General features: G+C 41.5%; 4 protein-coding genes across 7 annotated transcripts; 1 reads left to right on the plus strand and 3 right to left on the minus strand.

Moving 5' to 3' along the window:
• Positions 1-105: 105 nt before the first annotated feature.
• LOC115014805 (uncharacterized) lies at positions 106-4,015 on the minus strand. Of its 4 annotated transcripts, none has more exons than XM_029441874.1 (12): positions 3,884-4,015; positions 3,168-3,215; positions 2,883-3,041; positions 2,486-2,597; positions 2,137-2,187; positions 1,938-2,015; positions 1,629-1,685; positions 1,457-1,516; positions 1,302-1,366; positions 1,062-1,197; positions 439-503; positions 106-249 (listed from the first exon to the last, which is right to left on the minus strand). In XM_029441874.1, the coding sequence occupies exons 2-12, from the start codon at positions 3,188-3,190 to the stop codon at positions 138-140; spliced, it is 918 nt and encodes a 305-aa protein (XP_029297734.1). In that variant the 5' UTR covers positions 3,191-3,215; positions 3,884-4,015; the 3' UTR covers positions 106-137. The 4 variants fall into 4 exon arrangements, with proteins under 4 accessions (XP_029297734.1, XP_029297732.1, XP_029297733.1 ...); XM_029441872.1 differs by having other exon boundaries at positions 106-341; XM_029441873.1 differs by lacking the exon at positions 1,629-1,685 and having other exon boundaries at positions 106-341.
• A 781-nt stretch (positions 4,016-4,796) lies between these two features.
• Positions 4,797-11,873, minus strand: zdhhc24 (zDHHC palmitoyltransferase 24). Its single transcript, XM_029441980.1, has 3 exons — positions 11,273-11,873; positions 9,756-10,033; positions 4,797-8,743 (listed from the first exon to the last, which is right to left on the minus strand). The coding sequence occupies exons 1-3, from the start codon at positions 11,575-11,577 to the stop codon at positions 8,451-8,453; spliced, it is 876 nt and encodes a 291-aa protein (XP_029297840.1). The 5' UTR covers positions 11,578-11,873; the 3' UTR covers positions 4,797-8,450.
• A 1,458-nt stretch (positions 11,874-13,331) lies between these two features.
• LOC115014871 (uncharacterized) lies at positions 13,332-18,081 on the plus strand. Its single transcript, XM_029441979.1, has 6 exons — positions 13,332-13,439; positions 13,549-13,632; positions 16,412-16,499; positions 16,598-17,110; positions 17,236-17,368; positions 17,572-18,081. The coding sequence occupies exons 1-6, from the start codon at positions 13,404-13,406 to the stop codon at positions 17,936-17,938; spliced, it is 1,221 nt and encodes a 406-aa protein (XP_029297839.1). The 5' UTR covers positions 13,332-13,403; the 3' UTR covers positions 17,939-18,081.
• A 1,676-nt stretch (positions 18,082-19,757) lies between these two features.
• Positions 19,758-27,039, minus strand: pola2 (polymerase (DNA directed), alpha 2). The gene is made up of 18 exons (XM_029441974.1): positions 26,705-27,039; positions 25,943-26,067; positions 25,755-25,843; positions 25,351-25,408; positions 24,777-24,886; positions 24,121-24,320; positions 23,834-23,922; positions 23,598-23,750; positions 22,962-23,024; positions 22,763-22,814; positions 22,509-22,636; positions 22,361-22,399; positions 22,097-22,170; positions 21,534-21,642; positions 20,713-20,819; positions 20,394-20,450; positions 20,188-20,314; positions 19,758-19,965 (listed from the first exon to the last, which is right to left on the minus strand). Exons 1-18 carry the CDS (start codon positions 26,787-26,789, stop codon positions 19,813-19,815), a joined length of 1,818 nt encoding a protein of 605 aa, XP_029297834.1. The 5' UTR covers positions 26,790-27,039; the 3' UTR covers positions 19,758-19,812.
• Positions 27,040-27,618: the final 579 nt, after the last annotated feature.

Consider the following 27,618-nt stretch of genomic DNA (forward strand, 5'->3'; position numbering starts at 1 on the left):
CCACTGCAAATGTCATGTATCTTTTGAGAAATATTAAAATAAACCCTTTAGCCTTGTGATCTGCTGAGTAAATCAGCTACAAAAAGAAACACAGTCAGCCAGATAAATGAAGACAACATGTTTATAAGATGGAGTTTTTAGATCAAATAGGAGGTAAGGCCCCATAATGCACACTGCAGTAGGGCTGTAACATCAGGCGTGCACCGCTCCACAAGGTGTTGATGGAAAAAAAGTTTCCTGTACAGCTTCCTGAAGTCACAAAGGCCAAAACAGTGAGAATGAAGACCGACAGAAGAAATAGTCCTGCTCTCTGGATGGCTGTCTCCAAGGTACCTGCACACCTTAGACAACAGAGAAACCAGAGGGGCGAAAATAAGTGAGGGAAAAGAGAGAAATAAATATGATCCAAAGCTGTTTTATGATGTGAAACTGAAGTACCTTTTGGTCTGACGGTCTACTGTGAGACTCTGAGGATTCAGTGGCTCCTCAGCCTCAGATTCCTCCTGCAAACACAGTGCCACACATCACTGATCTCCTAATCTCTACATCTACAGTCACGCAGCTGCTGTCTGACAGACAGGCTTTGAATCTGGGTTTTGTGGTGGCACACTCTAGTGGTCACTTGATTACCAAATGGGAATAAATCTACACTCACAGTTGCCAATTTATAGAATTTATTATTTTTATTGCAAGTGGAGCTGCAACGATTGCAAAAATGGCAGACAATGCTGTTTTCAGCCTCTCAAATAAGGAGATTTCCTGCTTTTCTCTTTTTTACGTCATATTAAAGTGAATATCTTTGGGTTTTGAATGGACAAAACAAGACATTTAAAGACATCGACTTGGATTTTGAAAGAACTGGGATTGGCATTTTCCACAATTTTCTGACATTGAAAGAACAAACAATTTATCGCTTAACCTAGAAAATAATTGTCAGGTCAATCGATAATGAAAATAATCGTTGGTTGTAGGACTGTATTACACTGCATTAGTTTTAACCAGGTGAACCCATTAAACCGGTAACTGAGTGATTTCACATTCTCTCAGGAGGGAGGTCATACATGTCTAAGATCTGTGGAGTCTGACATGATGGTTTTCATTTCAGCTGAAGAGGCCAGCAGCTTCAGTTCCTCTGCAAAGGACAGACAGGGACTGGGCATTCCTTCATTTTTTCCCATCAGGTCATTCACCATAGCGCTGGAAACAGAAGACACACACAGTACAGGATGAGTACAGACAGATGACTCAGTGTATGTCATGATATCCAATTAAAGTAAGAGGATATTGCTTGTCTGGGTTACAATGAGGCCTCATCCTGTCTGTCCTCCAACTGCTCTCTCAGTTCCCAATTTGTCAGCCTGAGATACTGGAGCAGAGAAAAATGATCAGACAACAAAACACCCTTGAACAGCTTAATACATGAAGACTTTATAGCAATGGATGAGAACGTCTTTACCTCTATGATGTTGGAGTACTCTTCTTCAGTTTTCTCCGACTGCTTTGACTGCAAGTTTTTCTATCACAAACACACACAGGTGAAAAATATGTCATTTTCAAATAAAAGTCAAGATATTCCCTTTGAAGATCCAGACTTTTTGTCTGCCTTGTACTGATGTCTCTGCTCCTACCTGATGAATATACTCATCCCTATTCTGCAGCCCTAACTGAGCCTCTTCCATTCTACGCTGAAGAAACACACAACATAACAAATTAGGAGCTGTTTAACGACGTAACATGACTAATGTTAAAGGAATACTTCACACCCAAAGTGAACAGTTATTTATATATCAATAACCTTGAGTTTGTGACCAAGTTCATTTTAAAAGAAATTCTGCAACACAGGATGAGTAATTGATATATAAATAATTATTTTGGTTGTGAAGTATTCCTTTAAGATGAATGAAGTTAGCATCTCCAAGTTGAATCCTCCATGTTACCTCCATGGTTTGAAGTGCAACCCTGTTCTTCTTCAAGCTAATCTTGTCCCGGTCTCTCTCTTGCTGGAGGCTCTTGAGCTGAAAAAGTCATAATGACTTTTAAATGGGCAAAGCGTTTTGAAGTGTCGGCATATAACTTCCAACTGTAATGTATGATGACAGATTGAAGTTTCTATGTGAAAACTAACAGACAATATACCTCTTCAGTTAGCGTCTTATTGTGTTCTTTCACCACGGTGGATTCCTTCTCCTGCACAAAAACACAACAAGAAGGGCTACCTGGAGATATTTCAAATGACAACCATCAGGGCTGTTGTCACATTTCTGACACTTTGGATTTAGTACAATAAACAAACAGAATGTTTACAAAACCTTTACACTGCACAACCCCCCCGTTACTTCACTTTTAGACTACATATCCTTAAAGATTGTGCTTTGCCGGATGTCATGATTTGAAACTGTAAGTTTTGTCTTAAAAGTAGCATCTAATATCTTTTTGAAAACACCAATAATATACATTGTAACACAATACAAGTTTGGCTACCCACCAATTTCTGAATCTTGTTTTCACTACACCTCTTTGCATTGAGGTTATCAGCCAGGAGGGACCTGCAAGGCTCTGCTTCAATCTGCTGTGTGCCACTGTTGCTCTTCTCCAGGCTGCAGACACACACACAAGCCTCTGATAGTTTTCCCAACACAACTTAAAAGCACTGGTTCAAAAGTACTAAGAAAACACAGTGCTGGAACCTAACAAAAACATTGAATAATAAAGACACAATAGTTCAGAACATAAAATCCCCAACATATTCTGTGTTGGAGGTTAGCCAGCAGGGAGATAAACATATGATTAATACGCTAAAAGATGATGGCAGTGTTGCGTTTGATAGTTAGACGGTTCAGGGACAATTCTGCTAATGAGTAGAGACATTAAAGTGTGTTTACGCTTTCACTTGTTTGCTGAGGAGGCCGTTCTCTGTGCGCAGCATTGCTATATCATCATCTGCAACATCCAGCCAGTTGTTGATTTTAGCATTTAGGTCCCTCTGCTGGTTTAGACCGTGCTCCAGCTCTACTATTTTCTCACGCATCTCCTTTGGTGTCCTACACACACACACACACACACACACACACACACACACACACACACACACACAAGGCTATATTGCTGATGAGTAATTCAACCAAACATACTTTTGTGTGTGGGTTCATTCAGTGAACATCACTCACATATTTTCCTCTGTGACATCCATCGTGCTGGCTTACTCCTCTCTGGTGCTTGTGACAAAAAGAAGGTACACCAAAATTATCATATGAGTGACACAAAATATCCAAGTTTATTAGTGTGTGTGTGTGTGTGTGTGGGGGGGGGGGGGATGGGGGGGTCAGGTTACTTTGAGTCTGTAACTGTCAACATTAACCGCCCTTTTCTACAAAATCATCTTTGAAACCAACGTAATGTCATTTTAATTAGCTCCTCCTTTACCAGCTGCAACATTAAAGTGATGAACACATTAACGCATTAATATATAGGTAATTCTGCTAAATGACTTTTGCTATTGGTACTTTAAGTACATATTGATGCTAAGACTTTTGTTCTTTTAACGATACTTAAGTTTAATTTTGAATGCAGGACTTTCACATGTATTTCTACACAACATACATCTTCATTTAATACATTTACCACTATAAATAAGATTGCTAAAATTCAGAAATTTCACAATACGTGTTAAAATCTAAGACACATTTAATGTTAATTACGTCCAGTGTTTTTCAGGACCTGTTGACACCATTCATTCACCACGGACTTAGCTAGCTACACGCTAGCATTAGCTAACGTTTATCAGTTAGTTAGCATACACGTTGACCAAAAGTTAGCATCGTGCTAAAACTGTTAATGTCTTAAACTCATATCCACTTTAAAATGGACAACAAAAATGCCTTACCAGCGAGTAAATCCAAACTAGTGAAGTTACAGCAGCCAAGATGTTGTTCTGGCTGCCGCAGGAAGACTGTGTTGCCGGGTTACCATGTAGCTGGCGGTGACCGTTGACGGCCAACAAGAGAATAATTTTCTAATTATCTTTTCATATTTATAAGTACAAACAGATATATAGAAAATAGAAAACCATTTTTTCAATCTTATCTTGACTAAAATATAGTATTACATCAAAAAATATTAATTTCAACATTAATCTTCAGTTTCTTTTTTAGAAAGTTGACTACATCAATCCAAATAATTATTGTGTATATAGACTACAGTGAAAAAATAGATGGGAAATAATATGTTTCTAGTCCACAAAAATGCAGTTGAGATGCAGTATTTATCACAAATGTTCTATGCTTTCTGCCACTGCATATAGTAAGTATGTAAGTGTGTCCTTAATATTTGTGTTGGTGTACTTCTTTAAATAAATATTTTCCACACATTCTTTCAAATTAAAAAAGGTAGATCTACAACACCAGAGTTTTATATAAGTATAAAGACACTTCCTGGTGTAGCATTGAAAACAATAGCATACTATGTTTTATAGATGGAGAAGAAAAAAGAAAAACAACGGTTACCATGTTGTCATTATGAAGTCTGACATGGAACGGTTCAGATGTCCTTTTTACTTTATCATGTATGAGGATGGGTCCAAAATTTGTTCTGGATGTCTTAAATATGTTTACATTAATATTACATTTTTTTAACCGCTAGTTTGAGGCTCTCTTGGTTATAAATGGTCAGTGTATTCTTTAGAATAAAATCAGCAGGATTATTGTAGTCAAGCCTGAATCTTTAAAATTATTGGAACTGCAGAAAACACTTTTCAAATCCAAATGTTACAATTACACCACAAAGAGCAAAAGATAAAATAACAACATTTGAAATGTTCAATGGTTCCATACTTCCTTTGAAATAATTTATTTAAGCACTTTATAATGGCAGAATCAAACATCAAAAAGGGTGACCCATGTGAAATAGCACAAAAAAGACATATATATATATATATATTACCAAATAATTACATTTTTTGACAAACAATATTTTTGGCAGAATGTTAATTTAGGACAAGACAAAGGCTTTTAACATTTTAAGGCCAGGAGAATTACAATTTCAAAAGCAAAAGTGCAAAAGAGAGAGAGAGAGTAAAAAAAGATTGTACCGATCGTCCAGCTGGCATCAAGTACTGTGAGACATGTCAGTTGTGTCCCAAATCCATACTACATACTAAATCAAAGCCGGTACGTAGTGTGTTCTTCATTCTCTAAACAGCCAGGTGATACAGCTCCAAGAACACCTCAGAAAACAAAAAAAGAACTATACATTTTTAGGAAAGCTACAATTAATATGGAGTAGGGAACTGGGACATGGCAGTTGCTTGAGTCAGTGCACGTCATGTTGTTACACTGTAGGTGTGGCCCGTATTCACTAAATTACTTTAGATTCCTCTGTAAACCGCAACACTAAATTTGAAGGATGCACAGATCCGATACTTATTTCGGGCCGATATTGATTCAAATAGCTGGATTGAGTGACAACAAGGTCGATCTAATCAATTCACTTCTTTGTTTACGTCTGAATACACATGCGTGTACTATGTCATGTGTCAGCAGCACACCGGTAGACCTGCTGTTTGAAGGTATTTCACGCTAATACTGAACTCTAATACTGTGGAAGCCAACAATGAAGAGCTACTTACTTACTTACTTAACTTTTACTTTTACTTAGAGATATTTCTCCGACCTTTTCAAAAGACTACACCCATAAGTATAACACCCACATACTTCAATATAAGGATGCTCTTTCCTCTGCTAAATCATTATACTATGCAAACTTAATTAGGTCAGGTGAAGGTAACACTAGAACACTATTCTCTACAGTCAACAGCATTCTGAAACCACCGGACTCTCGTGCACCCCACCTGTACTCAACTGCTCAATGTAACACCTTCATGACCTTTTTTAATGCCAAAATCATAAATATTCACCAGCAACTGGCCTCCTCTAACTATACATCACTTCACTCAACTCTATATGCTCCCCTCTCTTCTCCACTAATCGAGCTTCGAACTTCCCACTGTCACTGACATATCTAATCTCATCCGTAAATCCAAATCATCCACCCATTGACCCCCTTCCTACCCACCTAGTTAAAGCATGTCTACCTTCCCTGTCCCCTCTAATTACCGACATAATTCATTCCTCCCTTACCTCTGGTCTCATCCCTCATCCCTCAAAACAGGTGCAATAACCCCTATTCTCAAAAAACCTAGTGCGCCCAATCTCTAACCTACCATTTCTCTCCAAGATACTTGAAAAAGCCGTTGCAGCCCAGGTCCACACTCATCTCAACAACAATAATCTTTATGAACAATTTCAGTCTGGTTTCCGCTCCTCACACAGTACAGAGACGGCCATGGTCAAAATCACAAACGATCTCCTAGTGGCTGCTGACTCTGGGCTCCTATCCATACTCATCCTCCTTGACTTGACTGCAGCCTTCGACACCATCTCACATCACATCCTTCTTCACAGATTACCTTCTATTGGTATCACTGGCACACCCCTCACCTGGTTCAGATCTTACCTCTCCGGCCGTACCCACTTTGTTCAACTCAAACACTTCAAATCACAGTCCCTTCCTGTCCTCACTGGTGTTCCTCAGGGCTCTGTCTTGGGCCCCCTCCTATTTATCATCTACCTCCTACCTCTCGGCCATATCTTCAGGAAATGTGGTATCCAATTCCACTGTTACGCGGATGACACCCAGCTCTATCTTTCCACCAAGCCCACATCCGCTCTCCCCCCCACTTCCCTGACTGCCTACTGGAAATCAAATCCTGGTTCTCATCCAACTTTCTCAAACTTAACAGTGATAAAACCGAGGCTCCAAGTACACTCTGGCCAAAACTGATAAATTCTACCATACCATTGATAACTCCACAGTCCCCCCCCCCTCCCCCCAAGTAAAGAGCCTGGGTGTCATTCTCGACAGCACCCTATCTTTTGAAGCTCACATAAACAACATCACTCGGTCTGCCTACTTCCACCTCCGCAACATTAATCGTCTCCGTCCGTCACTCACACCCAACACCACCGCCATTCTTATCCACGCTCTTGGTACATCCCGTATAGATTATTGCAACTCCATCCTCTCTGGCCTTCCTCACAAACCTCTACGTAAACTCCAACTGGTCCAAAATTCAGCCGCCTGTATCATCACCAGAACTCCTTCCATAGACCATATCACTCCGGTTCTCCAACAACTCCATTGGCTCCCAGTTAAATATATTTAACGTATTGATTTTAAAATTCTGCTCCTCACCTTCAAGGCCCTTCACAATCTTGCACCTTTGTACCTCTCTGAACTCCTTCACACCTACATTCCCTCTCGCTCTCTCCGATCTTCCTCTGTCCTCCAACTCACCCAACCCTCGGCCCGCCTGATCACCATGGGGCCCAGAGCCTTCAGCCACTCCGCCCCCCGTCTCTGGAACTCTCTCCCACTAAACATCCGCAACATCCACTCCCTCCCCGCATTCAAGTCTGGTTTAAAAACTCATCTTTTAAATTAGCATATTCTTAATAATCACTCATTTGTTAACCTATTGTTGTTTTTAAGTTTTATTTTTCTGTTCTCAGTTTTTGTTTTCTGCTTTGTTTTGTTTGTGAATAAAATGTATTATTATTATTAATATTATGTCTAATATAATAAATCCTAATAAATAAGCCTGATGTTGCTTTACCCATTACATAATGATTCCAGTCACTTCCACACAGTGAGTCATACAGCTTAATAATTAATCATTAGTATCGGTAGTCGGTATCGGCCAATACCCAAAGCCCAGGTATCCGTATCAGGACTGAAAAAGTCGAGTCGGTGCATGCCTACTGGATTTCATATCATGTATAATTTTTATTGAGTGTATTCTTACACATATGTTGATCCATCATTGTGAACACCCTCTCAGTGCTCTCATGTCTCACTTGATGCAACAATATGAAACAGTGCAAGCCAAATGGATTATAACCTTCAGATTTAGGCAAAATAACCAGTAGGAGAAAGGCCCCTTTAAGTGACTACCCAGGAGTCGTACTCAGTAGTTGAGTGCTTGTTAACAAAGACTTACAATTATACGTTTCACAATCAATAAAATACATTCTCATTTCAGTGTTTACATATTCAGTGCTCAGTATTCCAGAGGAACACTTCTTATTTCTGTGTTAATATTCTGAGGCCAGCTTCAAGGAGTGTACAGATTACCTTTAGGTAAAGGTAAATGTACCTTCCCAAGTAGACCCATAATTTCTCTGTCTCAGCACAGGTAAAGGCTACAGAGATGATACTGGTAGACAGTTATACTCAGTAATATCTTAAACCACCACACACTGTTCTGGCTTCTTCCCATCCCAAGCTACCTCTTTTTGAACTGAGGTGTTCTTCCCTGGTGCTGCTGCTCCCGATAACATTAACCATCACCACTAAAGCGAAGACACACGGCCTGTTAATATTCAGACTCTCAGCTGTTACCGGCTGGGCTCCAGCGATCCTGTGAGCTGGAAGTTTATCCCATCTCCAGGTAGAGGTGAAGGGAGGAGTGGGCAGAGCCAGCAGAGGTACCAGCGGACGCCCAGAGCGTGACGTAGGTTGCCCAAGAGCCCGAGGTTGTAGGGTCGACGGGTCGAGTACCACTCCCTGGTGGTCTGTCCCCGAAACATCAGGAAGACATGGAAGAAAAAGAAGGCAGACACCAGCAGGAAGCCCACCACGCATGTGTCGGCGATGAAGGCGAAGGCAAAGGCACTTGGTGAGACCTGGCCTGGGGGAGAGAAGGGACAGCAGCAGCACTGATTAACTCACAGCCAGTGATATAAATCCAAGCTTAGGTTAAACGTGTACGCAAAATAGATTTGGTTACATTTCTGGGATCCATCTCATCACAAATGCATAAGAGCAGACATAACATCTGGCTGTGTTAAAATGCCAAGAGAGCTGTTGGGAAAGTAACCTTTAATGTTCATAAAATTAAAGTTTTAAAAAAGGTTTGCATTTACTATTTTCCCCAGATTGGTTCTTAAAGTTACAACCCCATGTATTTCTAAAAGCGACTTTCTTTATTTAATATCCTTCTGTTGAATTGGTTATAGTTACACATCTCAAAGTGCAAATGGCCGATAGTTTGTCCCCTGTATGCTGTATGGGATGGAGAGCAGAGATGTATCGTACTGGATGTCTGATTATAAGAGTAATATCAAACTAGAAACTGAAACAGTTAATTAATTAGTTGATGACTACAAATTAATTGTACGAGTCACTTTTCAAGCAAAAATGCTAAACATTTGCCTGTTCCAACTTCTTAGGTGTGAGGATTTCTGGCTTTTCTCTGTTTTGTATCATTGAAAATAGAATATTTGGGGGTTTTGGACTGTTTTCAGACAAAACACCACATTTGAAGAAGTCATTTTTAGCTCTGGGAAACTGCAATGGGCATTTTTTTCGATATTTTATAGACTGAACAGCAAATAAATGAATCGAAAAAATAATTATTCAATTAATTGATAATAACGATATTCATTTCATTTCATTTTTTTTTTTACTGAAAACAAATAAAAAGATGCTTTATATTTAACAGGGAGGTTTATGATCAACTTTCTTTCCTGTCACAGCTAGTTTTAATGTAGGAGCTCACGCTACTTTAAACGCACTGTCAATATAGGAAATTTAATAAATTACATTTTACCTTATGAGTAACACTGGTAGAAAATAAGTACCGCAGCTACAAGGAATAGACTTGCAATGAAACAACCAATCTGGCACAAACCAGCTCCTACCTGAAACCAGCATGATCCAGGGTATGAGTAGCAGCAGGACGCTGTGCATCGTCACACCCTCCTTCAATATGACAATGAAGACCTCTGCATTCATCAGAGTGGCGTACAGGAGCCCCGACCACATAAATAACAAGCAGCTCAGGAAGTAGCGGTAGTTACGGAAGCCCACACACTGGCCAAAAAAGACGCAGTGGTGATCCCGCCGCAGAACACACACTTTGCAGTCGTAGCAGTGGGAGCATCGAGGAGGAGTGTGTGTCTCGCATGTATAACAGTACCTGTGTAAAAAAACAAGAAAGAAAATACTATTATTTATAGTCAAAGATGCTCTTAAACATTTCACAGATTAACTTGGCAATTATTAAGACTGTTTCATTAATCCCACTCAAACATAAAGACTGGGACCATCAGTTGTGACTAGTCATGGGACTATATGAACATTTGACGATTATGGTGGCTAAAATAATTGTGATCTGCGATATTATCCCAATAATAATCAAAATATGCTAATCAATTGACCTTACATTTTGATTAAAAAACAATATTGCATGCAGTATTGCGTCCCATAATCCTCAATAAAGGTAATCGTAAGGCCCCCCTGCATAAACAAAGGATACTTTTTTTTTTATCTCTATGATATCGAGCAAGACAGCTTTTCCAAGACACTCATGAGGATTTTCACAATTATACCAATTATGGAAATTCACCACGATCAATTTATTGTGTTTTTTTTAAATCCCATCCCATCTGGGCCTACAGAAATAGTTTGCATGAGGTCCATACTTGGAACAAATCTGTCTTTACACCTGTGAAAAAGCAAAGGATCAAGTTTCTTTTTCTGCTGTGTTTACTCTTATGAATGGTGGATGCTAGACTGTTACATTACATAGTCTCTTCTCTCAAATTTAGAAGAATGATAAAATGTGCGGCTACAAGCGGCCAAAATGGGTTTTCCCTTAGAGATAGGGTGAGAAGCTCAGCCATCCGTGAGAGACTCGGAGTAGAGCCGCCGCTCCTTTACGTTGAAAGGAGCCAGTTGAGGTGGTTCGGGCATCTAGTAAGGATGCCACCTGAGCGCCTCCCTAGGGAGGTGTTCCAGGCACGGTCCAGCTGGGAGGAGACCCCGGGGAAGACCCAGGACTCGGTGGAGAGATTATATCTCCTCACTGGCCTGGGAACGCCTCAGGATCCCCCAGTCAGAGCATGGAGGATGTGGCCCGGAGAAGGGAAGATTGGGGTTCCTTACTGGAGCTGCTGCCCCCTCGACCCGACCCCGGATAAGCGATAGACGATGGATGGATGGATGGATAAAATGTCATTGTAAAAATCTAAATATCATTGTAACTGGAGCAAATAGACCGTGGCCCAAACTATCGAAAACAGACACTAGAAGTACACAAACATATGTAGACAGTCCACATGTCCACACATCTTGGCCATATAGTGTACTATATAACTACAATTACAATCCATTCATTTACTTTTTGTTTTAACCCCTACAGTTGCTCGCTCCTTACCTCCACCCCTGGCCCATGCCCTCTCCTCCCAGGAACACCCCCCTGATGCTGGGGCTGGTTCTAAGGAAGAGCAGGGCGTTCCAGCAGATGTTTCCGAGCATGAAGTACTGAGCCAGCAGGTGGACTCCTTTCCACCAGGCGGACCACACCGTCTTCTGCTGGTCCGCCTCTAGCGGAGCCTCGACCAGCACCAGGTAGCTCACCTCCGCGGTGATGGAGAAGACCAGGAAGGTGTTGAGGACCACAGGGAGGTGGCGACACAGCCTGTCGACTCTGCCAAACACTTTACAGGCTAAACTCGTCATGTTTCCTGCCCGTCCACCTTTCCGTGAAGTGACAGCTCAAAGGGAGGGGACTGATTTGACAGACGCACTGTAGTAACCGTTTGTTAGCTTAGTTAGACTTATAACCTCCGTTAGCTTTCTCTTCGCGGTTAAATGATCCGTATGATATCAATTATACTTTATATAACTTTCGGACGAATTACTGAAATCAAAGAGTTGAAACGTGACCCTGTTGGTGTCACAACTCTCACCCTACCACGATCTCCGCCACTAGACGGAATGCTGGTAACAGGTGCTACATGAAAATACATCCGCTATGCAACAAATCACTCTGGTTCCGCTTGTGTTTGTAACACATCCTTTTTAAAATACAAATAAAAAAAGTAACATAGATTTCTGTTAGTTATTCAAATTAAGTATTATTTTTTGTACATATTTCTGCTTATACAGCTTTCTTCTTCACCCTTAAATATTTTGCCTTTACCAGGGGCAATGCTAGATATGTGCGCCACCATGAAGACCTCTCATGTGAAGCTCTTAAACAATAAAACATTTCTGGCATATTCCTCACCCCTGTCTTGATGGCAACAATAGTAGCATTTTCCATATCCAAATGAACTTACCAGTAATATTTTAATTTGAGTTGTCCATCTAAACTATTGTCATTTCTAATGTGAAGGTAAAGCAGTTTTCTATAAATGAGATGTGCCCACCGAGGATCCTCAGATGGCAGGACAGTGAGATGTATGTTGTGCTCCTCCAAATATCAAAAATTAGGTAGAAATACGTTTTGAATATATTTTTAAAAAATGCCATATTAATGGTTTAAATGTTTTCAAATACAGACCTATATATAAAACACTAAATACGTTTTTTGTTTAATGTATTGGTACTGTCAGCCTAATTATTGAATTACTGAAGGGATTTTATTAATATACATTTTATTTTGTCTCTTATTTTATTGAACATTTCTTTTTGTTCAATTAATTTTCCTTTTTGTTTCCTTTATATATATTTTTTTATATTGTCATATTGTTGTGTTTTGTATGTGTATTAAAAAAGAAAAAAAAGCTCTCACTACAGATTAACCCCATTGCCACGTCCATGTGTGGATTGACAGCATGTCTATGGTCCCTCCCCCCCAAAGCACAGACCGTAATCCCTGATAATCTCTGCATCTACTGAAAACCTGCAGTCATGGCTGCACCGAAGGAGAATTTATTGCCTCTTGGGTTTCTGACCAGCACAGAAAGAAACACTTTCACAAAACAAAGACAACACAGGCTAATAAAGAGGTAAGAGCCATGAATATGAAGTCAGGGAGAGATAATTAGGTGTTGGACTTTTTTCTTCTTGAAAATAAATCAATACAATAATCATCATTCTTATAATCGTAGCTTGTCCTTATAAGTAAGATGTAGACCAAACAAATGTTGTTATGGCAACTGGAAAGTTTAGTCCTGTACATTTAGGGAGTTGTGTGTGAGGGTAGAGAAGTGTGTGTGTGTGTGGTGTGGGTTACTACGATGCTGTATTAAGACGACTCTCTTTATCTCGCAGTGTCAACAGGCAAATGCTGTTGCAAGCAGACTTTTCAACTCCTCAGAGACAGCTGTAAGTGCACCCAAAAGGCAGCAAGATGCTGTTCATCATCATGTATGCTGGTGTAAATGTTTTGAATCTGTGTGTGTGTGTGTGTGTGTGTGTGTGTGTATGTGTTTCTAGCAGCCGGGCAATGCACCTGCAGCAGCGCTGGCAGGAGCTGAGGGAGAGAGAGTTTACAGCTCAACAACACAACAGGCAGCTGCTTGCAGCAGTTTGAAGAAGCCCAGGACACACTGAGAGAGATGTTAACGCTCACTGCCACCATGAGAACTATTCGGGTGCACACATACATACACAACAAACACTCACACTTCGAATATGTACTTTACCTCTGCCATTTTTGAAGCTCTGATGCTGAACCTTCTTCCCGACCTTTGACCCCTTCAGAAGGAGTATGAACCTTACCTGGAGGAGAGTGCCCCCCGCTGGCAGCAGCAACTCGAGGAGAAAACACAGGCTTCTCTGGGGAAGGTATAAGTGGTCAACGCATACACAAACGTTCTGCCATTTCGATAGAGCCATCAAAATATACAATTTTGGACTGAAATGTTTTTGGTATAAAATTCAACCCTTAAACTCTCTTCAGTCATTTCTTGCAATTGAAAAAGGGTGAACAGTCGTGTAACATTTACAAGCCCTTTCTGCTCTGCCTATCAATCATAATCATTGTGAGCATTTCTACCTCATCCTCCATACATCCATCCATCGTCTACCGCTTATCCGGGGTCGGGTCGCGGGGGCAGCAGCTCCAGCAAGGAACCCCAATCTTCCCTTCTCCGGGCCACATCCTCCAGCTCCAACTGGGGGATCCCGATGCGTTCCCGAGGCGTTCCCAGTGAGGAGATATAATCTCTCCACGGAGGCCTGGGTCTTTCCCGGGGTCTCCTCCCAGCTGGACGTGCCTGGAACACCTCCCTGGGGAGGCGCCCAGGTGGCATCCTTACTAGATGCCCGAACAACCTCAACTGGCTTCTTTCAACGCAAAGGAGCAGCGGCTCTACTCCGAGTCTCTCACGGATGGCTGAGCTTCTCACCCTATCTCTAAGGGAGACGCCAGCCACCCGTCTGAGAAAACCCATTTCAGCTGCTTGCACATTTTATCGTTCTTCTAAATTTGACCGGTAGATTGAAAGCTTTGCCTTCTGGCTCAGCTCTCTTTTCGTCACAACGGTGCTGTAAAGTGACTGCAGTACCGCCCCCGCTGCTCACCGGCCAATCTCTACTACTACTAGTACTTGAACTCCTTCACTTGGGGTAAGGGCTCATTCCCTACCCGGAGTAGGCAATCCACCGGTTTCCTGCTGAGAGCCATGGCCTCAGATTTTGAGGTGCTGATCCTCATCCCAACCGCTTCCCACTCGGCTGCGAACTAATCCAGTGACTGTTGAAGGTCACAGACCGATGATGCCATCAGGACCACATCATCTGCAAAGAGCAGCGATGAGATCCTTAGGCCACCGAACTGCAACCCCTCCCCTCCACGACCACGCCTCGATATCCTGTCCGTGAAAATCACGAACAGGATTGGTGATAAAGCGCAGCCCTGGCGGAGGTCAACATCCACTGGGAATGAGTCCAACTTACTGCCGAGTATCCGGACACAACTCTTGCTTTGGGCGTACAGGGATTGGATGGCACTCAGAAGTGACCCCCTCACCCCATACTCCCGCAACACCTCCCACAGTATCACCCGGGGGACCCAGTCATACGCCATCTCCAGATCCACAAAACACATGTAGACCGGAAGGGCGTACTCCCAGGCCCCCTCCAGGATCCTTGCGAGAGTGAAGAGTTGGTCCGTTGTTCCACGACCTCAGTGACTTCCGTCAGGGAAATTGACGATGATCCCCCATCAGCTTCCAGCTCTGCCTCTACCATAGAGGGCGTGTTAGTCGGATGCAGGAGTTCCTCAAAGTGCTCCTTCCACCGCCCGATAACCTTCTCAGTCAAAGTCAGCAGGGTCCCACCCTTGCTGTACACAGCTTGGATGGTTCCCCGCTTCCCCTTCCTGAGGTGCTGGATGGTTTTCCAGACACACCTTGGTGCCGACCGAAAGTCCTTCTTCTGCTTTGCCTCTGCCTCGGCAGAATAGAGTCCAACCCCTATCCAGGAGTACGGTTCCAGAGCCAAGCCTGTGCGTAGATGTAAGCCCCACCAGATCCAACTGGTAGCGCTCCACCTCCCGCACTAGTTCCGGCTCCTTCCCCCACAGAGAGATCAGAGCCAGCCTCTGCTGCCCGGTTCTGGTCCGTCGAGGTCCCTGACCATCACTGCCACCCGTGTGACAGCGCACTTTTTCCCATGAGTGGTGGGCCCACAGGATGGATGGATGGGAGGCACCACGTAGCTTCTTCGGGCTGTGCCCGACCGGGCTCCCTGGCAAACCCGGCCACCAGGCGCTCGCTGTCGGGCTTCCTCTGGGCAGGGTCTCTCCTTTCCTTTCCCTCTCTATCATGAGGTCGTTTTTGAACCATTCTTAGTCTGGCTCCTCGCCTGAGACCAATTTGCCTTGGGAGACCCTACCAGGAGCACTAGGCTCCAGACAACACAGCTCTCAGGTTCATAGGGACACACAAACCTCTCGCACCACGATAAGGTGATAAGGTGATGGTTCCCAGAGAGGTTCTACCTCATCCTGCCAGGCATTTTGTTGACCTTTTACTGCATGCTGTGCAGCTCTATCTGTGTGAAAACAAGTACATTTACTAAAGTATTGTACTTAAGTACAGATTTAAGGTACTTGTACTTTACTTAAGTATTTTAATTTTATGCAGTTTAATACTTCATCTACACTACATCTCAGAGGTATATTGTACTTTTTACTCCACTAAATTTATCTGATGGCCTTAAATTACTTTTGAGATTATGCATTTTCATACCTTTCATTTCCAGTGAAAACTATATATCTCCAAAATGTGTTGATTTTGAATTTGTTTTTCTGGGAAGTAGTACAACCCTAAAAATCTACAGCAGTAAAAGGTGACATGCACATTAATGCAGCATTATTATAAATACAAAAACATCATATATAGCCTACTAGTACAACTCTGACAGGGACTATTTTGCTGCACAATGACTACTTTTACTTTAAATACTTTAAGTACATTTTGATGATTATACTAATATATACTCCTTAAGTAAGTTTTGAATGCAGGACTTTTACTTAGAGTTGAATATTTTCACAGTGTGGTATTAGTACTTTTACTTCAGTAAAGAATCTGAATACTTCTTCCACCACTGCCTTTAACAGAGGATGGAGGAGTATTTGAGGTCATGTCTAAAGAACACAGAGGAACGAGTGACAAAGTCTTCTGCAGATCGACCTTTACATTCACAAGGTTTGTCCTCCTCTTTACTCACTTAAAATAATGAAGTTGTCATATTTATTCTCCAATTTTAATGTTAAACAAACTCGTATCTAATATCTTTGTTGCAGGCCCTACCGCAATGTCACAAAAAATGGCTGCACCGCCAAAGCACTACAGCCAAAACCACCACATGAACTACAACAAAGATGGCTCCCCTCGTCTCCCTTACATGCAGTCTTCCCGGCAGACCCACCCTCAATCCCAGACGGCTACGTTTCCTATCAGAGCACCCTGTCAACCTCAGGGTTCCTCTCAAGACCCTCGATCTTTCCTCCCACATCCTCACTCAGTGCAGCTCCACCACCCGGCCTCCACACCCGGTCATCATCACCCCAGGCAAAATCCAGCAGGCTGGGCTTCCCTGCAGCCCGACTACCCCTGGTCCATTGCTGCTGGTGCGGCTGGGATCACTTCATGCTCTCAGGCTCTGTTGGGTCAGCTCTACACGGAGGAGCCTCCTCCTGAGATGGGGGTGGCACAGGAGGAGGCTGACACCAGCGAAGCACCAAGAAGCTCAAAGGGAGAGCGAGATGGAGGAGGCAGGAGAAGTCATTTGTCCCAGGAGCTGGACATCAAGCCAGGTGGGAAAAGAAAATATGACAAGTTTAACTTCAGTGTGTGTGAGCTAGTTTTTCTTATACATTTATATTCCTCACCTCTGATATGGGTAATCATTTTTGTATGTGTGTATACATACTGTGTTTAGTCCGGCTGTCTGGTGGCCATGTAGAGAGCAGCGGGAGCAGCAGGAAGTCCAGTGAGGTCAGCAGAGAGAAGAAGAAGAAGAGAGGCACATCACAGCGTTCCTCCTCAGACAGAGAAAGCTGCAGCTCTCAGGAGTAAGTTATGTTCTCTATAATATTCTATATTTATACATAATTACAACAGTTTAACACTTGAATGAGAGTACTTCCAGTAGTCATCCAAAACAATCCCTTTCGTACACACATGTATATTAGTTGTAATTGTAATAGGCTAATCTATGTTCTGCCTACCATATACCTTAGTATGTATAATTTTATTTTCCTCTTCCTTATTTTAGGTCGTCTGGGACTTCCAGTGCCATTGTCATTGCTGCAGCCGCAGTGGTCCAAAGCTCAGAAAGTGACGCCTCATCAGACAAAGGCAGAACCAGCACGAGAACGAGGAGAAGTGGGGGTCTTGCTGTTGGATCACCAAGGGCTGAGAAGGTGGCAAAGGGAAGCAAGGGAGGTGACTCAGGGAGTCACAAAGAGGAGAGTCAGTCTACTAGTGAGGAAGTAAGAAATCTAATTGAGGAATCCAAAAGTGAAAAAGCAGGTAATCCTGACGATAAATCAGAGAGCTGTGCAGAGGAGTCTGGATCCCAGAGGGAGGAGGAATCAGGAAGTGCAAGTATAAAATTGATAACGAAGGTGGAGATGAAATAGACAAGCAGGAGAGCAGCAGCTCTGAACAAAGCAGTGTAGGAGAAAGGGATGAGGACGATCCAGGAGACGGAGACGGAGAAGAAAATGATGGTGATGCTGAAGAAAAAGAGAGCAATCGGACAGATGAAGAGGAAGAGAGAGACGTGGAGGATGATGATGAGGCTTCTGAAAGAAACAACACAACAGATGAAGAAGAGGAGATAGGAGCGGAGGATGAGGTGGAGGAAAAGGGCGATCATGAAGAAGAACAGTCAGGAAGGTTGAAGAATGAAGATGGTGAGAATGGAAAAAAGGGCTCGGCATCTTCTCAGGATGAAGAGGTGGACGAGGATGAGAGTGAAGGAGGCGAGGACAACACGGAGGACGGGGAGTCGGATGAAGAGGAGCAGAGAAGAGACGAAGCGGGAGAATCAGAGGAGGAAAGAGATTCAGACGACAGCATCATCTCACCACAGGACAAGTAAGATAAATAACCCGTATGCATCACTAGGGACATTTCTTACTTCATCATTTTGGCAAATGTGAGGTTTATTGTTGTTTCTCTCTCAGCTCCTGTAATAAATGTATAATAATCCGTGTAGCCAGAATACACTCAGACGAAAATAAGCATAACATCATGCATTCTCTTATATCAGGCTGCAATGGAAAATTGTAGTTTTGACGATTTTGAACGAGCCATTTTCTCACGTCTCGCGCTGTTTCCTGGTTTCCATCAGGGGCATTGTATTATGTGCTTGAAAATCAAAGTAGTTGCTTATAATTGACATACAGAAAATAATAACATTTAGGCAACAGCAGTGGCATTATGTAAACAAACAGGCATTTAAAGGGTTAAACGTCTGTTGAAAATAATATTAATATACATCATTTTATGGAAGCATGGGAGCATTTTGTTTTATTTTTTAAAGGGATGCACAAGTGTTGAATAATTAAATGATCTTATCACAAATGACAGCACCTGGAATTGATCTAATCTGTTTTCAGATCTCAAAAGATGCACATTATTCCAGAGGAGGAAAGTCAAGACGATGATGAGGAAGAGGAAGGGAGTAAAACAAGATGCTCCGACGATGACTCGTTCAGTGATGATGTTGAACATCTACTTGCACCTCAAGAACAATCACAGAAAAGAGAGTGAGTTCTGATTTTACTTCTCTGATGGCAAGAAATACACCTTGAAATAAGCATCTCACTTTTTTATTAAATAAAAAACATATTTTCAGAGAAAAGGACCTGAAAGCCGACGTGAAACCCAAAGGTACAGTAATGTCAACCTTTATAATTAACAGATGGATTGAATGTATCGTTTTTGAAGATGTTGATCCGTTTGATTTATTTTCCAGCAATTTGTGAGAACGTGGAGATTTTTCGAGTGGAGCCGGACAAATCAACAAAGTCGGATCACCCAAGTGACTCTGATGAGTTCGACCACTTTTATGGATAAATGTCTTCGTCTCAACTGCCGAAACTTGGGAATAAAAGGACAAAACCCCACCTCAGAATTTAGTGTTACATCAGAGTATTATATTAAAGATAACTTATGGATGGATTTGTTTTCTGATGATCTGATGTTTTCTCTCTCCTCCACTCACAGCTGTGGAAACATACATACACGATACATAACGGCACCACTAGAAGTTGTAAGAGAATACTACAAAACAGTACAAAGAGTGACACTCATTTATTGAAAAGAGATCGTTATTGCCGTGTCTGATACTCCATCAGTCACGGCACCGCCAACCAGACATGTTTGTCATAGGAGCTCAGTAAATTGTTTTTTTACACCAGCGTGCCTGCAGAGCACAGCGTTCAAAGTAAGTCAGCTCATTTGTGGCGACAACGAGCATTCAGAGTTTTTTTTTTTCTTCCCCTTTTTAGATTTTCACCACCTGAGCAGCCAAACAGGGGCTCGCTCTCCTCCCGTCGTCCGATGTAGCGCTGCGCTGAATGATCAGCCTGCCGTAGGTCCCGCCCACCTGGCCTTTGGTCAGCCGTCCAGGATTGACACATACACATCCGACCACATCCTGACGACAGGGGGAGAGGAAATTTAATAAAAAGACATGTGTAAAGTAATCAAAAAAGAAAAACACCCGTCTTACATTTTTAAATCAACAATTCCTATTGGAATAAAGGCAGTACATTGTTTCATCTTAACAAAAGTTTTTGGACTCATTGCTAAATTAGATTAAGTTCCTTAAAAATGTTGTTTTTCTGTATTATGAAACTGAACAGAAACAGGTTTGTACCTTGACAAAGTAGCGCAGCTCGGAGGGAATAATGAGGACGTCGGGGGTCAGCGGCATCTGACCGAAGATCTGGAACTTCTCATAATCCATGTTCACCTCCTCCACAGGCGGGTACAGCGGGTAGTAACTGGAGGTGAAAACCAAACCATTAATGTTGGAGCATCTTCAAAATTCAGAGAACAAGTGAACTCTTTTAGGCGTCCTACCTCCTCTGGGTCAGCATGTGTTTCAGTATGCGTGAAAACCTGTCCGTTCCAGTGCCGCTGCAACACAAAACATATTCAATCTCAATATAAGACTGTACAGTCATGCCATTTAATGAAATTTATAAAATATTATTCAACTTTCAGCTTCTGGTATTTGAGTAATTTGAGGACTGAGGCTGAAAGGAGGTCTGTTCATGTGACTAATGTAACAAATGTTAAGACTCCCACTAAACATTCAGTTATTAACACATTTTCCTCTCAAATTCATTCATTCATCTGACTGAGCTCCATTTGTGTGAAAATTAGAAATCTTCCTCACCAGCTGATCTCCTCTGCGCCCATGTGGAACAGGATGTCAGTGGACGTCAGGCCAAAGGTGACACCGTCAATCAGCAGGGTGCAGGGGTCGGGCACCAAGGTGACACGCTGCCGAGTACAGAGAGAAATACTATATAAGACGAAGGCATTCATTAAACTGACACTTTTCTTAGCTCCTCTGCTTGAATCTTGTTGATAACATTTCTAATGGACAACATTTCTAAAACTTTTCAATGACTTTCAAAAGGACCCATAATATAAATTATGATTCACAACCTGTACGTACACAAACAGAACTGTACAGTAGCTGAACTTCTCACTGACAGAAGATCATTTTGGCGTTATTACATTACGTGGAAGGTTATCCACAGAAGATGAATGTAACAATTAATTCAATTACTTTTCCAAAACTTTCAAGGATTTCACTAATTTCATGACTTTTCCAGGCCTGGGAAATTCCATGAGTTTTCCAGGTTTTCCATGACCATGGGAACCATGGAGGTTGCTAAAGTTTAAAGTTTATATATTTATATTATTACAATGATTGTAAACACTGAGTCAGTGGCACCAGGCAGCAGAAATATGACATATTATGAAACAATAACCTATTTTTATTTTTAGGAATTGCCTTTTTAAAATATGTATTTCTTTATATAATGAAAACCTACAGTATATGCCATGGTGGCAGGTGGCACCTGAAATGTTTACCTGCCACAGCCTAAATGTACCCTGACTTTGGCAGGTGCTAATTTAATTCCCTGGAGATAAACATTTATGTAGATTACTTTTTCAATCCCACAGTGAGGTGTTTGTGTGTCTGACCTGGGCTTCGTCCTTGCTGAGGTTGGGCAGGGTGAAGGGAGGCTGTGGGTAGATGAAATGATGGTGGATGTCTCTTTGGGAGGGCACAAACACCAGGCGGCAGCCGACACTGAATAAGAGAAAACATTAGCCGTCATTATTGGTAACGTGTTCCGCTCACTACCATGAGTCAGCTTTTTAATAGTAAAATTCAAGGTACCAAATATTTCCAGACTCTCGAAGCCTTTATAATCACATCTAAATGGTTACAATAAATGGAATAGCCAAAAATAAATTAATTTGTACCCATAGCAATCAATCTATATTGCTTTGATTGTATGTTTTCATCAAGATTATTTGATAACTGCTCATTTCAAAAGCAACAGAAGAATTATGGAGCTATGAATGACGAGGAAACACAAGAAAATAACTTTCCTTTTTATTAGTTTTTACATGAAGCGTTTATAAAAAAGGACTTTATTCAAATTCAAACATAATCTTAACCTTGAAAACAGAACTGTTTTAAATGAAGCAAAATGCCGCTCTTTAACCAGCTACAGAGTTAGGGGAGATACGAGACAAACCTTTTGGTCCCGTCCACAATGCTTTCGATACATCTTGAGAAAATGGCCTCAAACATCTCGGTCACCTGAGCTTTCTGTTTCACAGAGAGGTGGAGAGAAAGATGTTCACATAACATTCATGATCAAATCAACGAGAAGAGCTGGACACAAGAAAAGAATATGCTCAACAAATGGAATTCACGTTGTTTTAAAATGCAAAACATTTGATCTAGTAGCAGAGGGTTTCCGTGACGAAGACGCAAACCGTCCGGTGATAGACGTTACCTCAATTTGTTCGTGTTTGGAATCCACGAACGGGCCCAGCTGGAGAACAAAAAGAAAGAATTAGAAAACTCAATACATGAAGAAGAAAAGATAATGCCGACTATGATACAGCAAAAAAAGAAAATGAAAAGAAGGAAAGAGACTTTACCAGCAGGCAGACATCAGGACGATCCCTGACAATGACATTGATTAGGTCCAGCAGAGGGTCAAAGGTCAGGCTGTCAGAGGGAGTGTACGGTCCGCATGCCACCAGTACATTCAAGGGCTCTGCAATAACTTACATGAAAGAGACAAATCACAACAGCTAACTTTGACAGAGTCACTCCTGATATTGTTGTTGAAGGTTTTAATGATGAACATTAAATCACTAGATTTACAGAAAAAGGTACAGATGTCACTAACCTTCATCCGTCTCCATTTTCACCTCAGAAGTGTAGAAAGGAAGAGGGACCCCCTAAAAAAAAGACAAGGACTATTAACAGAAGATAAACAAACAGGCAGTTAAGAAACTCTGAATGAAATCATTTGCATTTAAATGTTGCTTTGTTAAGACATTATCTTTATGTGTCAGAACAAATACAAAATGTTACTTGTCGCTGACCTCATAGAGTTTGGAAGCCATCAGTTTTCTCCCCGTTGTGTTCATCCCCTCCATCACTACCACCTGAGGAAAGAGAGCAGAGCTTCAAACACTGCAGGCAGGCGGTTATTTATTCTTATGTGGAAACTGCCGATTGGTTGTCAGAGTTCTCGGTCAGACGCTGGGGGAGTCTCCTGCCCAGGTCCTTGGCATGCTCTGTTACTCTTGGTGGCCGTGTAACCTGCAGCACACACACCTCGGTGCACAGGTAAAGGAGAGGCCACCGTTCTGTGCGTGTTCACTAACACAGCAATCACAATGCACTCTAGTCTAGTCACTTACAAAGGGCAGAATAATAGGGCTGCACAGAGCGTCATTTCTGCACAGTCAAAGCTTTTATTGAGGTTTTCCTATAAAAAGATATTTAGATTGTTGTTGTTATGGTTGTATAGATGTAATTATGGTTCTGTTAGATTGCTGCTAGACCGCCATGGTACATAAAGGTGCGTTCGGGAGAGCAAACCGGCTTCAAACGATTCGGTACAGCTCTACAGAATACATGATTCATGAAACATTTCTTAATACAGTTAAAAAGACTTTCAAAGCAGACCGATCTGTAGCTCGATCTGCCAAGACTACAAGTTTCCAGCTGCTCACCTGACCAGGAAACAGGGAGTAGTCTTTAAGCTCTGATAGATCGACAGGCACTTGCTGACCGCCTTGCTCCGGTCCCGCCTCCAACAGAACCGACTGTGCGTTCAATTTGCCGTTACTGTCACAGCAAACCTGACCCAACACTGTTATACTGTCCTACAGGTGGAGAGATATTATCAGGCAATACTTAATGATAGGTTTAAGGCTTCTATGACTTTAGAGCAGCAACACCTCTGTACCTGAGCGGGCAGAGAGACGGGGGAGAACTCGTCGATGTTGAAGTGAGACCTGAGGCCGTCGCCGAGCTCCTCTATCTTCTCCGTCAGCACTGGGGAAAATAGAAACAAAGATCTTTAACTTCAAACGATGTGTAATCACGTTTGTATATGTATCCGAGCAGGGTGTACATCGTTTATTCTTTAAGAGAAATGTAAGAAAGTAAGTGTTGTTTGGAGGGAAGAGTCCTTTATTTAAACTCTCATACAAGTTTTATGAATTTGCAGGTTCTTTATGTTTTGTCTTTCACCATTTCGAACATCGCGCAGCCTCTGAAACATGTACTTGTAGCTGCTGCGGAGCGAGTCTTCAGGCCCTTCCAGGAGCTCCAGCTGGACGTCGGCGCCTAAATCCTTCCTGCCTGCCCAGCGGGTGCCCTGCACGGCCCCGAATGAAACCACCACCTCCCCTTTCGCTCCTCGCTGGCTGTACTTGTGTGAGGGTGTTGAACTTCCAAAGAGAGAAGGGAAGAGTCGGGTCACAGCGCAAAACAATTGTCCATCTTAACAAATGTTTGTTTTCTGTTGTCGTCATGGCCCCAAGAGTACGAAAGAAAATCAATTGCATATAAAGATGCATTTAAACAAAAGGTTTCTGCATCTTTGGGCTTCTTACCACTACTATTACATATGTCACTTGTTTAAAAGAAATGATGTATAAAGTTTACTTTTATTATAATAGAAAGAACAAAATAAAATGTCAATAACAATAAGAATAGAGGAGACTGCTGTAATAATAAAGAACAATGACACTTGGAAACATCACATCACCACACAAGCAGAGGTTGTCCACTTGGTTCATCTGATAAAAGGGATTTTTAGTATGTCGTTTGTTAACAGTGGACAAACTTTAAGCGCCTTGTTGTGTTGTGTTGTGTTGTGTTGTGTTTGTGTTGTTGTCGAGTACCTGGGAGAAAAGCTGGCAGGAGACAGCAGCAGGCCCGGACTGGTCAGCAGAGCTGTACTTCTTTTTGAATGAGGGTGTTCAGGAGTGGTCAGCGCTCGCTTCTGAGAGCCCTAACACACACACACACACACACACACACACACACACACACACACACACACACACCTCTTTGATATGAAAGTTGCATCATCATCATCACACAGCAAGAAGGAGGCCTCAACCTCCCTCATGGTGGACACATCTATTCATGTTTGCAAAAATATGATTATAACAGGAATTTCCCCCACACACCCGATCGTACAGAGATTCTCTCTGAAGTTTCTCCACTAACGATCCAAGTTACTCATACGCTCTGGTATCCACAGGTCAAGATGACTTTTATTCATTTTGTTTCATATTTACTCTCTGATCATCTCTGCTTCATATCCAAATATGGTTGAAATAAACACATCTAAGTTATGCATTGATTATGTAAATAACCCAGTTTCCTTCAACAGCACACAGAGCGAGGGTCGAGCAACTACTTCATTTACTTTGTGAAAAAAAGTGTCTGAGGTTAAAAGGGACAGCTTACCTTAGCCGGAGTAGAGTAAGAGTCCAGTAGATTCTCCTCCTCTTCCTCAGCTTTGATTCTGAACAAATATTGTCAAGGACTGCAACACAAGCGGCTTCTAAAAACTCATCTTCGTAGGCAAAGCTTTTCATAAATCTCACGCTGTATGCTTTTGTTTGTTATCGTTTGCTCTCTCATTGCTTTGTGTTTTATACAGTAATCTATTATTACCTACTAAATCATTTATATTTCTCGTGTGTCTGAGAAACACTTTGTGTTTTAAAATGTGCTTTAAATGTGCTTATATATAAAACTTTAATGACTTACACTGGCATTACCGTACACTCATGGCAGACAAGATACATTTTAAAAAGGTTAAAGATCTAAGGTGTGTTGATTTGTTCTGAGCTCACTGTGAAGGATACAAGTCCTGTAGAGAGTGGATGTCTCTGGTTCTGTTAAGAGTTTCTTCTTTTCTGAAGCTTTGTTTGGATTTATTCTTCTTGTTCAACACCTGCAAAGAAATGACCAAATCGGTCACCGTTTGACCGTTAGGGCAGCGCATCGACAAACAAGAGGGCTGTGTTCAAAGTAAGCAACAACAACATGTTACCTCATGTTCAAAATGCTCCAGGGTGTCCGTGGTGAGATGTAGTCCATTATTTGTGGCGCTGTAGGCCACCCACTCCAGCACCATCTGATCTACCTGTATCCTGTTACACATACACTGCTCCACCACTGAGGGACAGAGGACATGAGGGATAGGAAGGAGAGCAGGTAAATGATGTAACAATACGATGACTGCAAAAACAGTAGACAACTGAAAATGATTGGTGGTGGGGGATAACTAAAGCAGATTAATGTGTAACAGTACTCACTCTGAATTGAGCACATTTAAAGCAAACATCTGAATAATGATTACAGATAATTGTGTACATTTTAATAATTAACATTAACATTTTAGTTTTGCTTACATTTATTCCTTTATCAGACACACTAAGTAACATAAATGCTGCAGCTGCAGTCACGTCAAGGTTGATGTTAGACATTGACAGAAACAAATGAGCGAGACAAAATAACATAAAAAGCCCATTTCACAATAAGAAGTAACGAAAGCTGTCAAATAAATGTAATAGATTAGAAAGTGCAATATTGGCTTCCAAAATGTAGTGAAGTATAAAGGTAGCATTAAAAAATCCAGTTAAGTACAAGTAAAATTGTACTTAATTACAGTATTTGAGTTAATGTACTTAGTTAAAAAACACTACTGCAAACAGACACGGTATATACTGTATATCATATATCAAATATAACGTTACACAATGCTGGTATTCTTAGCTACTTTTGTAGAAAAGGACACCAATGAGCTACTTACTCTTGTCGAGGACGGAGTCATCTTGGCAGTCTATGTTGAACATATCCAGCTCTGATTTGAGACTTTCTCCGGTTACTAGTGCCATTGTTTTATGCTGTATAGTTTCTGTATTGTGTAGTAATGGAGGGGATAACACGTCCAATGTTTTGATGATACCTTGGTAGCTAACGTAGCTTTGCTCTCATTTCATAGCAACGCTGACGAGATAATTCTCTAATATTTTGATTTCTAAATACTAGTTACAGAAACTACCTTCGCGTTAGATGACAGAACAACACATCAGATATTCATTTCATTTTACCGCGAAAAAATGCTGCTGGTGTTGGCGGCCGGAACTTACGTCACATCCCATCACAATAATAAACGGAAGTCAGCAGTGCCAGAAAAATAAAAGCCTTTACCTCCACCTAGTGGTCACTATGAGAGCGTTTATTTAGTTTGAACCCTCAGGACTTTTGTTTCACCAGTCTTGTTTTCCTAGCTTAACTTGTTTTACAAACACAAACAATAGCTTGAACTTCAGTACTATATGATGCAACCTGCCTTTGAAGTATAGATGTTCATGTTATTAGAAAGTATTCAGATCCTTTACTTAAGTAAAAGTACTAATACCACACTGTAAACATATTATGCTAAGTAAAATACCTGCATAGAAAATATAAAACTATGTAAGTATGATTAGATAAATGCACTTAAAGTATAACAAGTAAAAGTACTCAATGCAGAAACATTTAGATAAATTAAGTCAGTTCAAATAATTAAAACAATTCAATGCAAATCCTCATATTTGAGAAGTTATTAAATCATTGTAGTGAAGTGAAAAGTACTATATTTCTCTTTTGAAATGTAGCTGAGTAGAAGTGGAAAGTGGCAGAACTTGTGTAAATGTACATAGTAACATTGCACCACTGGTT

Source organism: Cottoperca gobio, chromosome 10 (genome assembly GCF_900634415.1).
Source record: "Cottoperca gobio chromosome 10, fCotGob3.1, whole genome shotgun sequence".
NCBI classification, from domain to species: domain Eukaryota; kingdom Metazoa; phylum Chordata; class Actinopteri; order Perciformes; family Bovichtidae; genus Cottoperca; species Cottoperca gobio.

What these genes read in the sequence shown, in the direction of transcription:
- LOC115014805 (XM_029441872.1), bottom strand. Translation starts at nt 3,190, where the DNA reads ATGGATGTCACAGAGGAAAATAT. An exon ending in AGACAGGATGAGGCCTCATT is followed by an intron (nt 1,198 to 1,301) that starts GTAACCCAGACA and finishes TTCTGTTTCCAG; the next exon opens with CGCTATGGTGAATGACCTGA. An exon ending in ACTCCACAGATCTTAGACAT is followed by an intron (nt 504 to 1,061) that starts GTATGACCTCCC and finishes CTGTGTTTGCAG; the next exon opens with GAGGAATCTGAGGCTGAGGA.
- zdhhc24 (XM_029441980.1), bottom strand. Translation starts at nt 11,577, where the DNA reads ATGACGAGTTTAGCCTGTAAAGTGTTTGGCAGAGTCGACAGGCTGTGT. An exon ending in GGCATGGGCCAGGGGTGGAG is followed by an intron (nt 10,034 to 11,272) that starts GTAAGGAGCGAG and finishes TTTTTTACACAG; the next exon opens with GTACTGTTATACATGCGAGA. An exon ending in CTGGATCATGCTGGTTTCAG is followed by an intron (nt 8,744 to 9,755) that starts GTAGGAGCTGGT and finishes TCTCTCCCCCAG; the next exon opens with GCCAGGTCTCACCAAGTGCC.
- LOC115014871 (XM_029441979.1), top strand. Translation starts at nt 13,404, where the DNA reads ATGTTAACGCTCACTGCCACCATGAGAACTATTCGG. An exon ending in CACAGGCTTCTCTGGGGAAG is followed by an intron (nt 13,633 to 16,411) that starts GTATAAGTGGTC and finishes TGCCTTTAACAG; the next exon opens with AGGATGGAGGAGTATTTGAG. An exon ending in GGAGCTGGACATCAAGCCAG is followed by an intron (nt 17,111 to 17,235) that starts GTGGGAAAAGAA and finishes TACTGTGTTTAG; the next exon opens with TCCGGCTGTCTGGTGGCCAT.
- pola2 (XM_029441974.1), bottom strand. Translation starts at nt 26,789, where the DNA reads ATGGCACTAGTAACCGGAGAAAGTCTCAAATCAGAGCTGGATATGTTC. An exon ending in ATCCACTCTCTACAGGACTT is followed by an intron (nt 25,409 to 25,754) that starts GTATCCTTCACA and finishes ATATTTGTTCAG; the next exon opens with AATCAAAGCTGAGGAAGAGG. An exon ending in GTCCTGATGTCTGCCTGCTG is followed by an intron (nt 22,400 to 22,508) that starts GTAAAGTCTCTT and finishes TTTGTTCTCCAG; the next exon opens with CTGGGCCCGTTCGTGGATTC.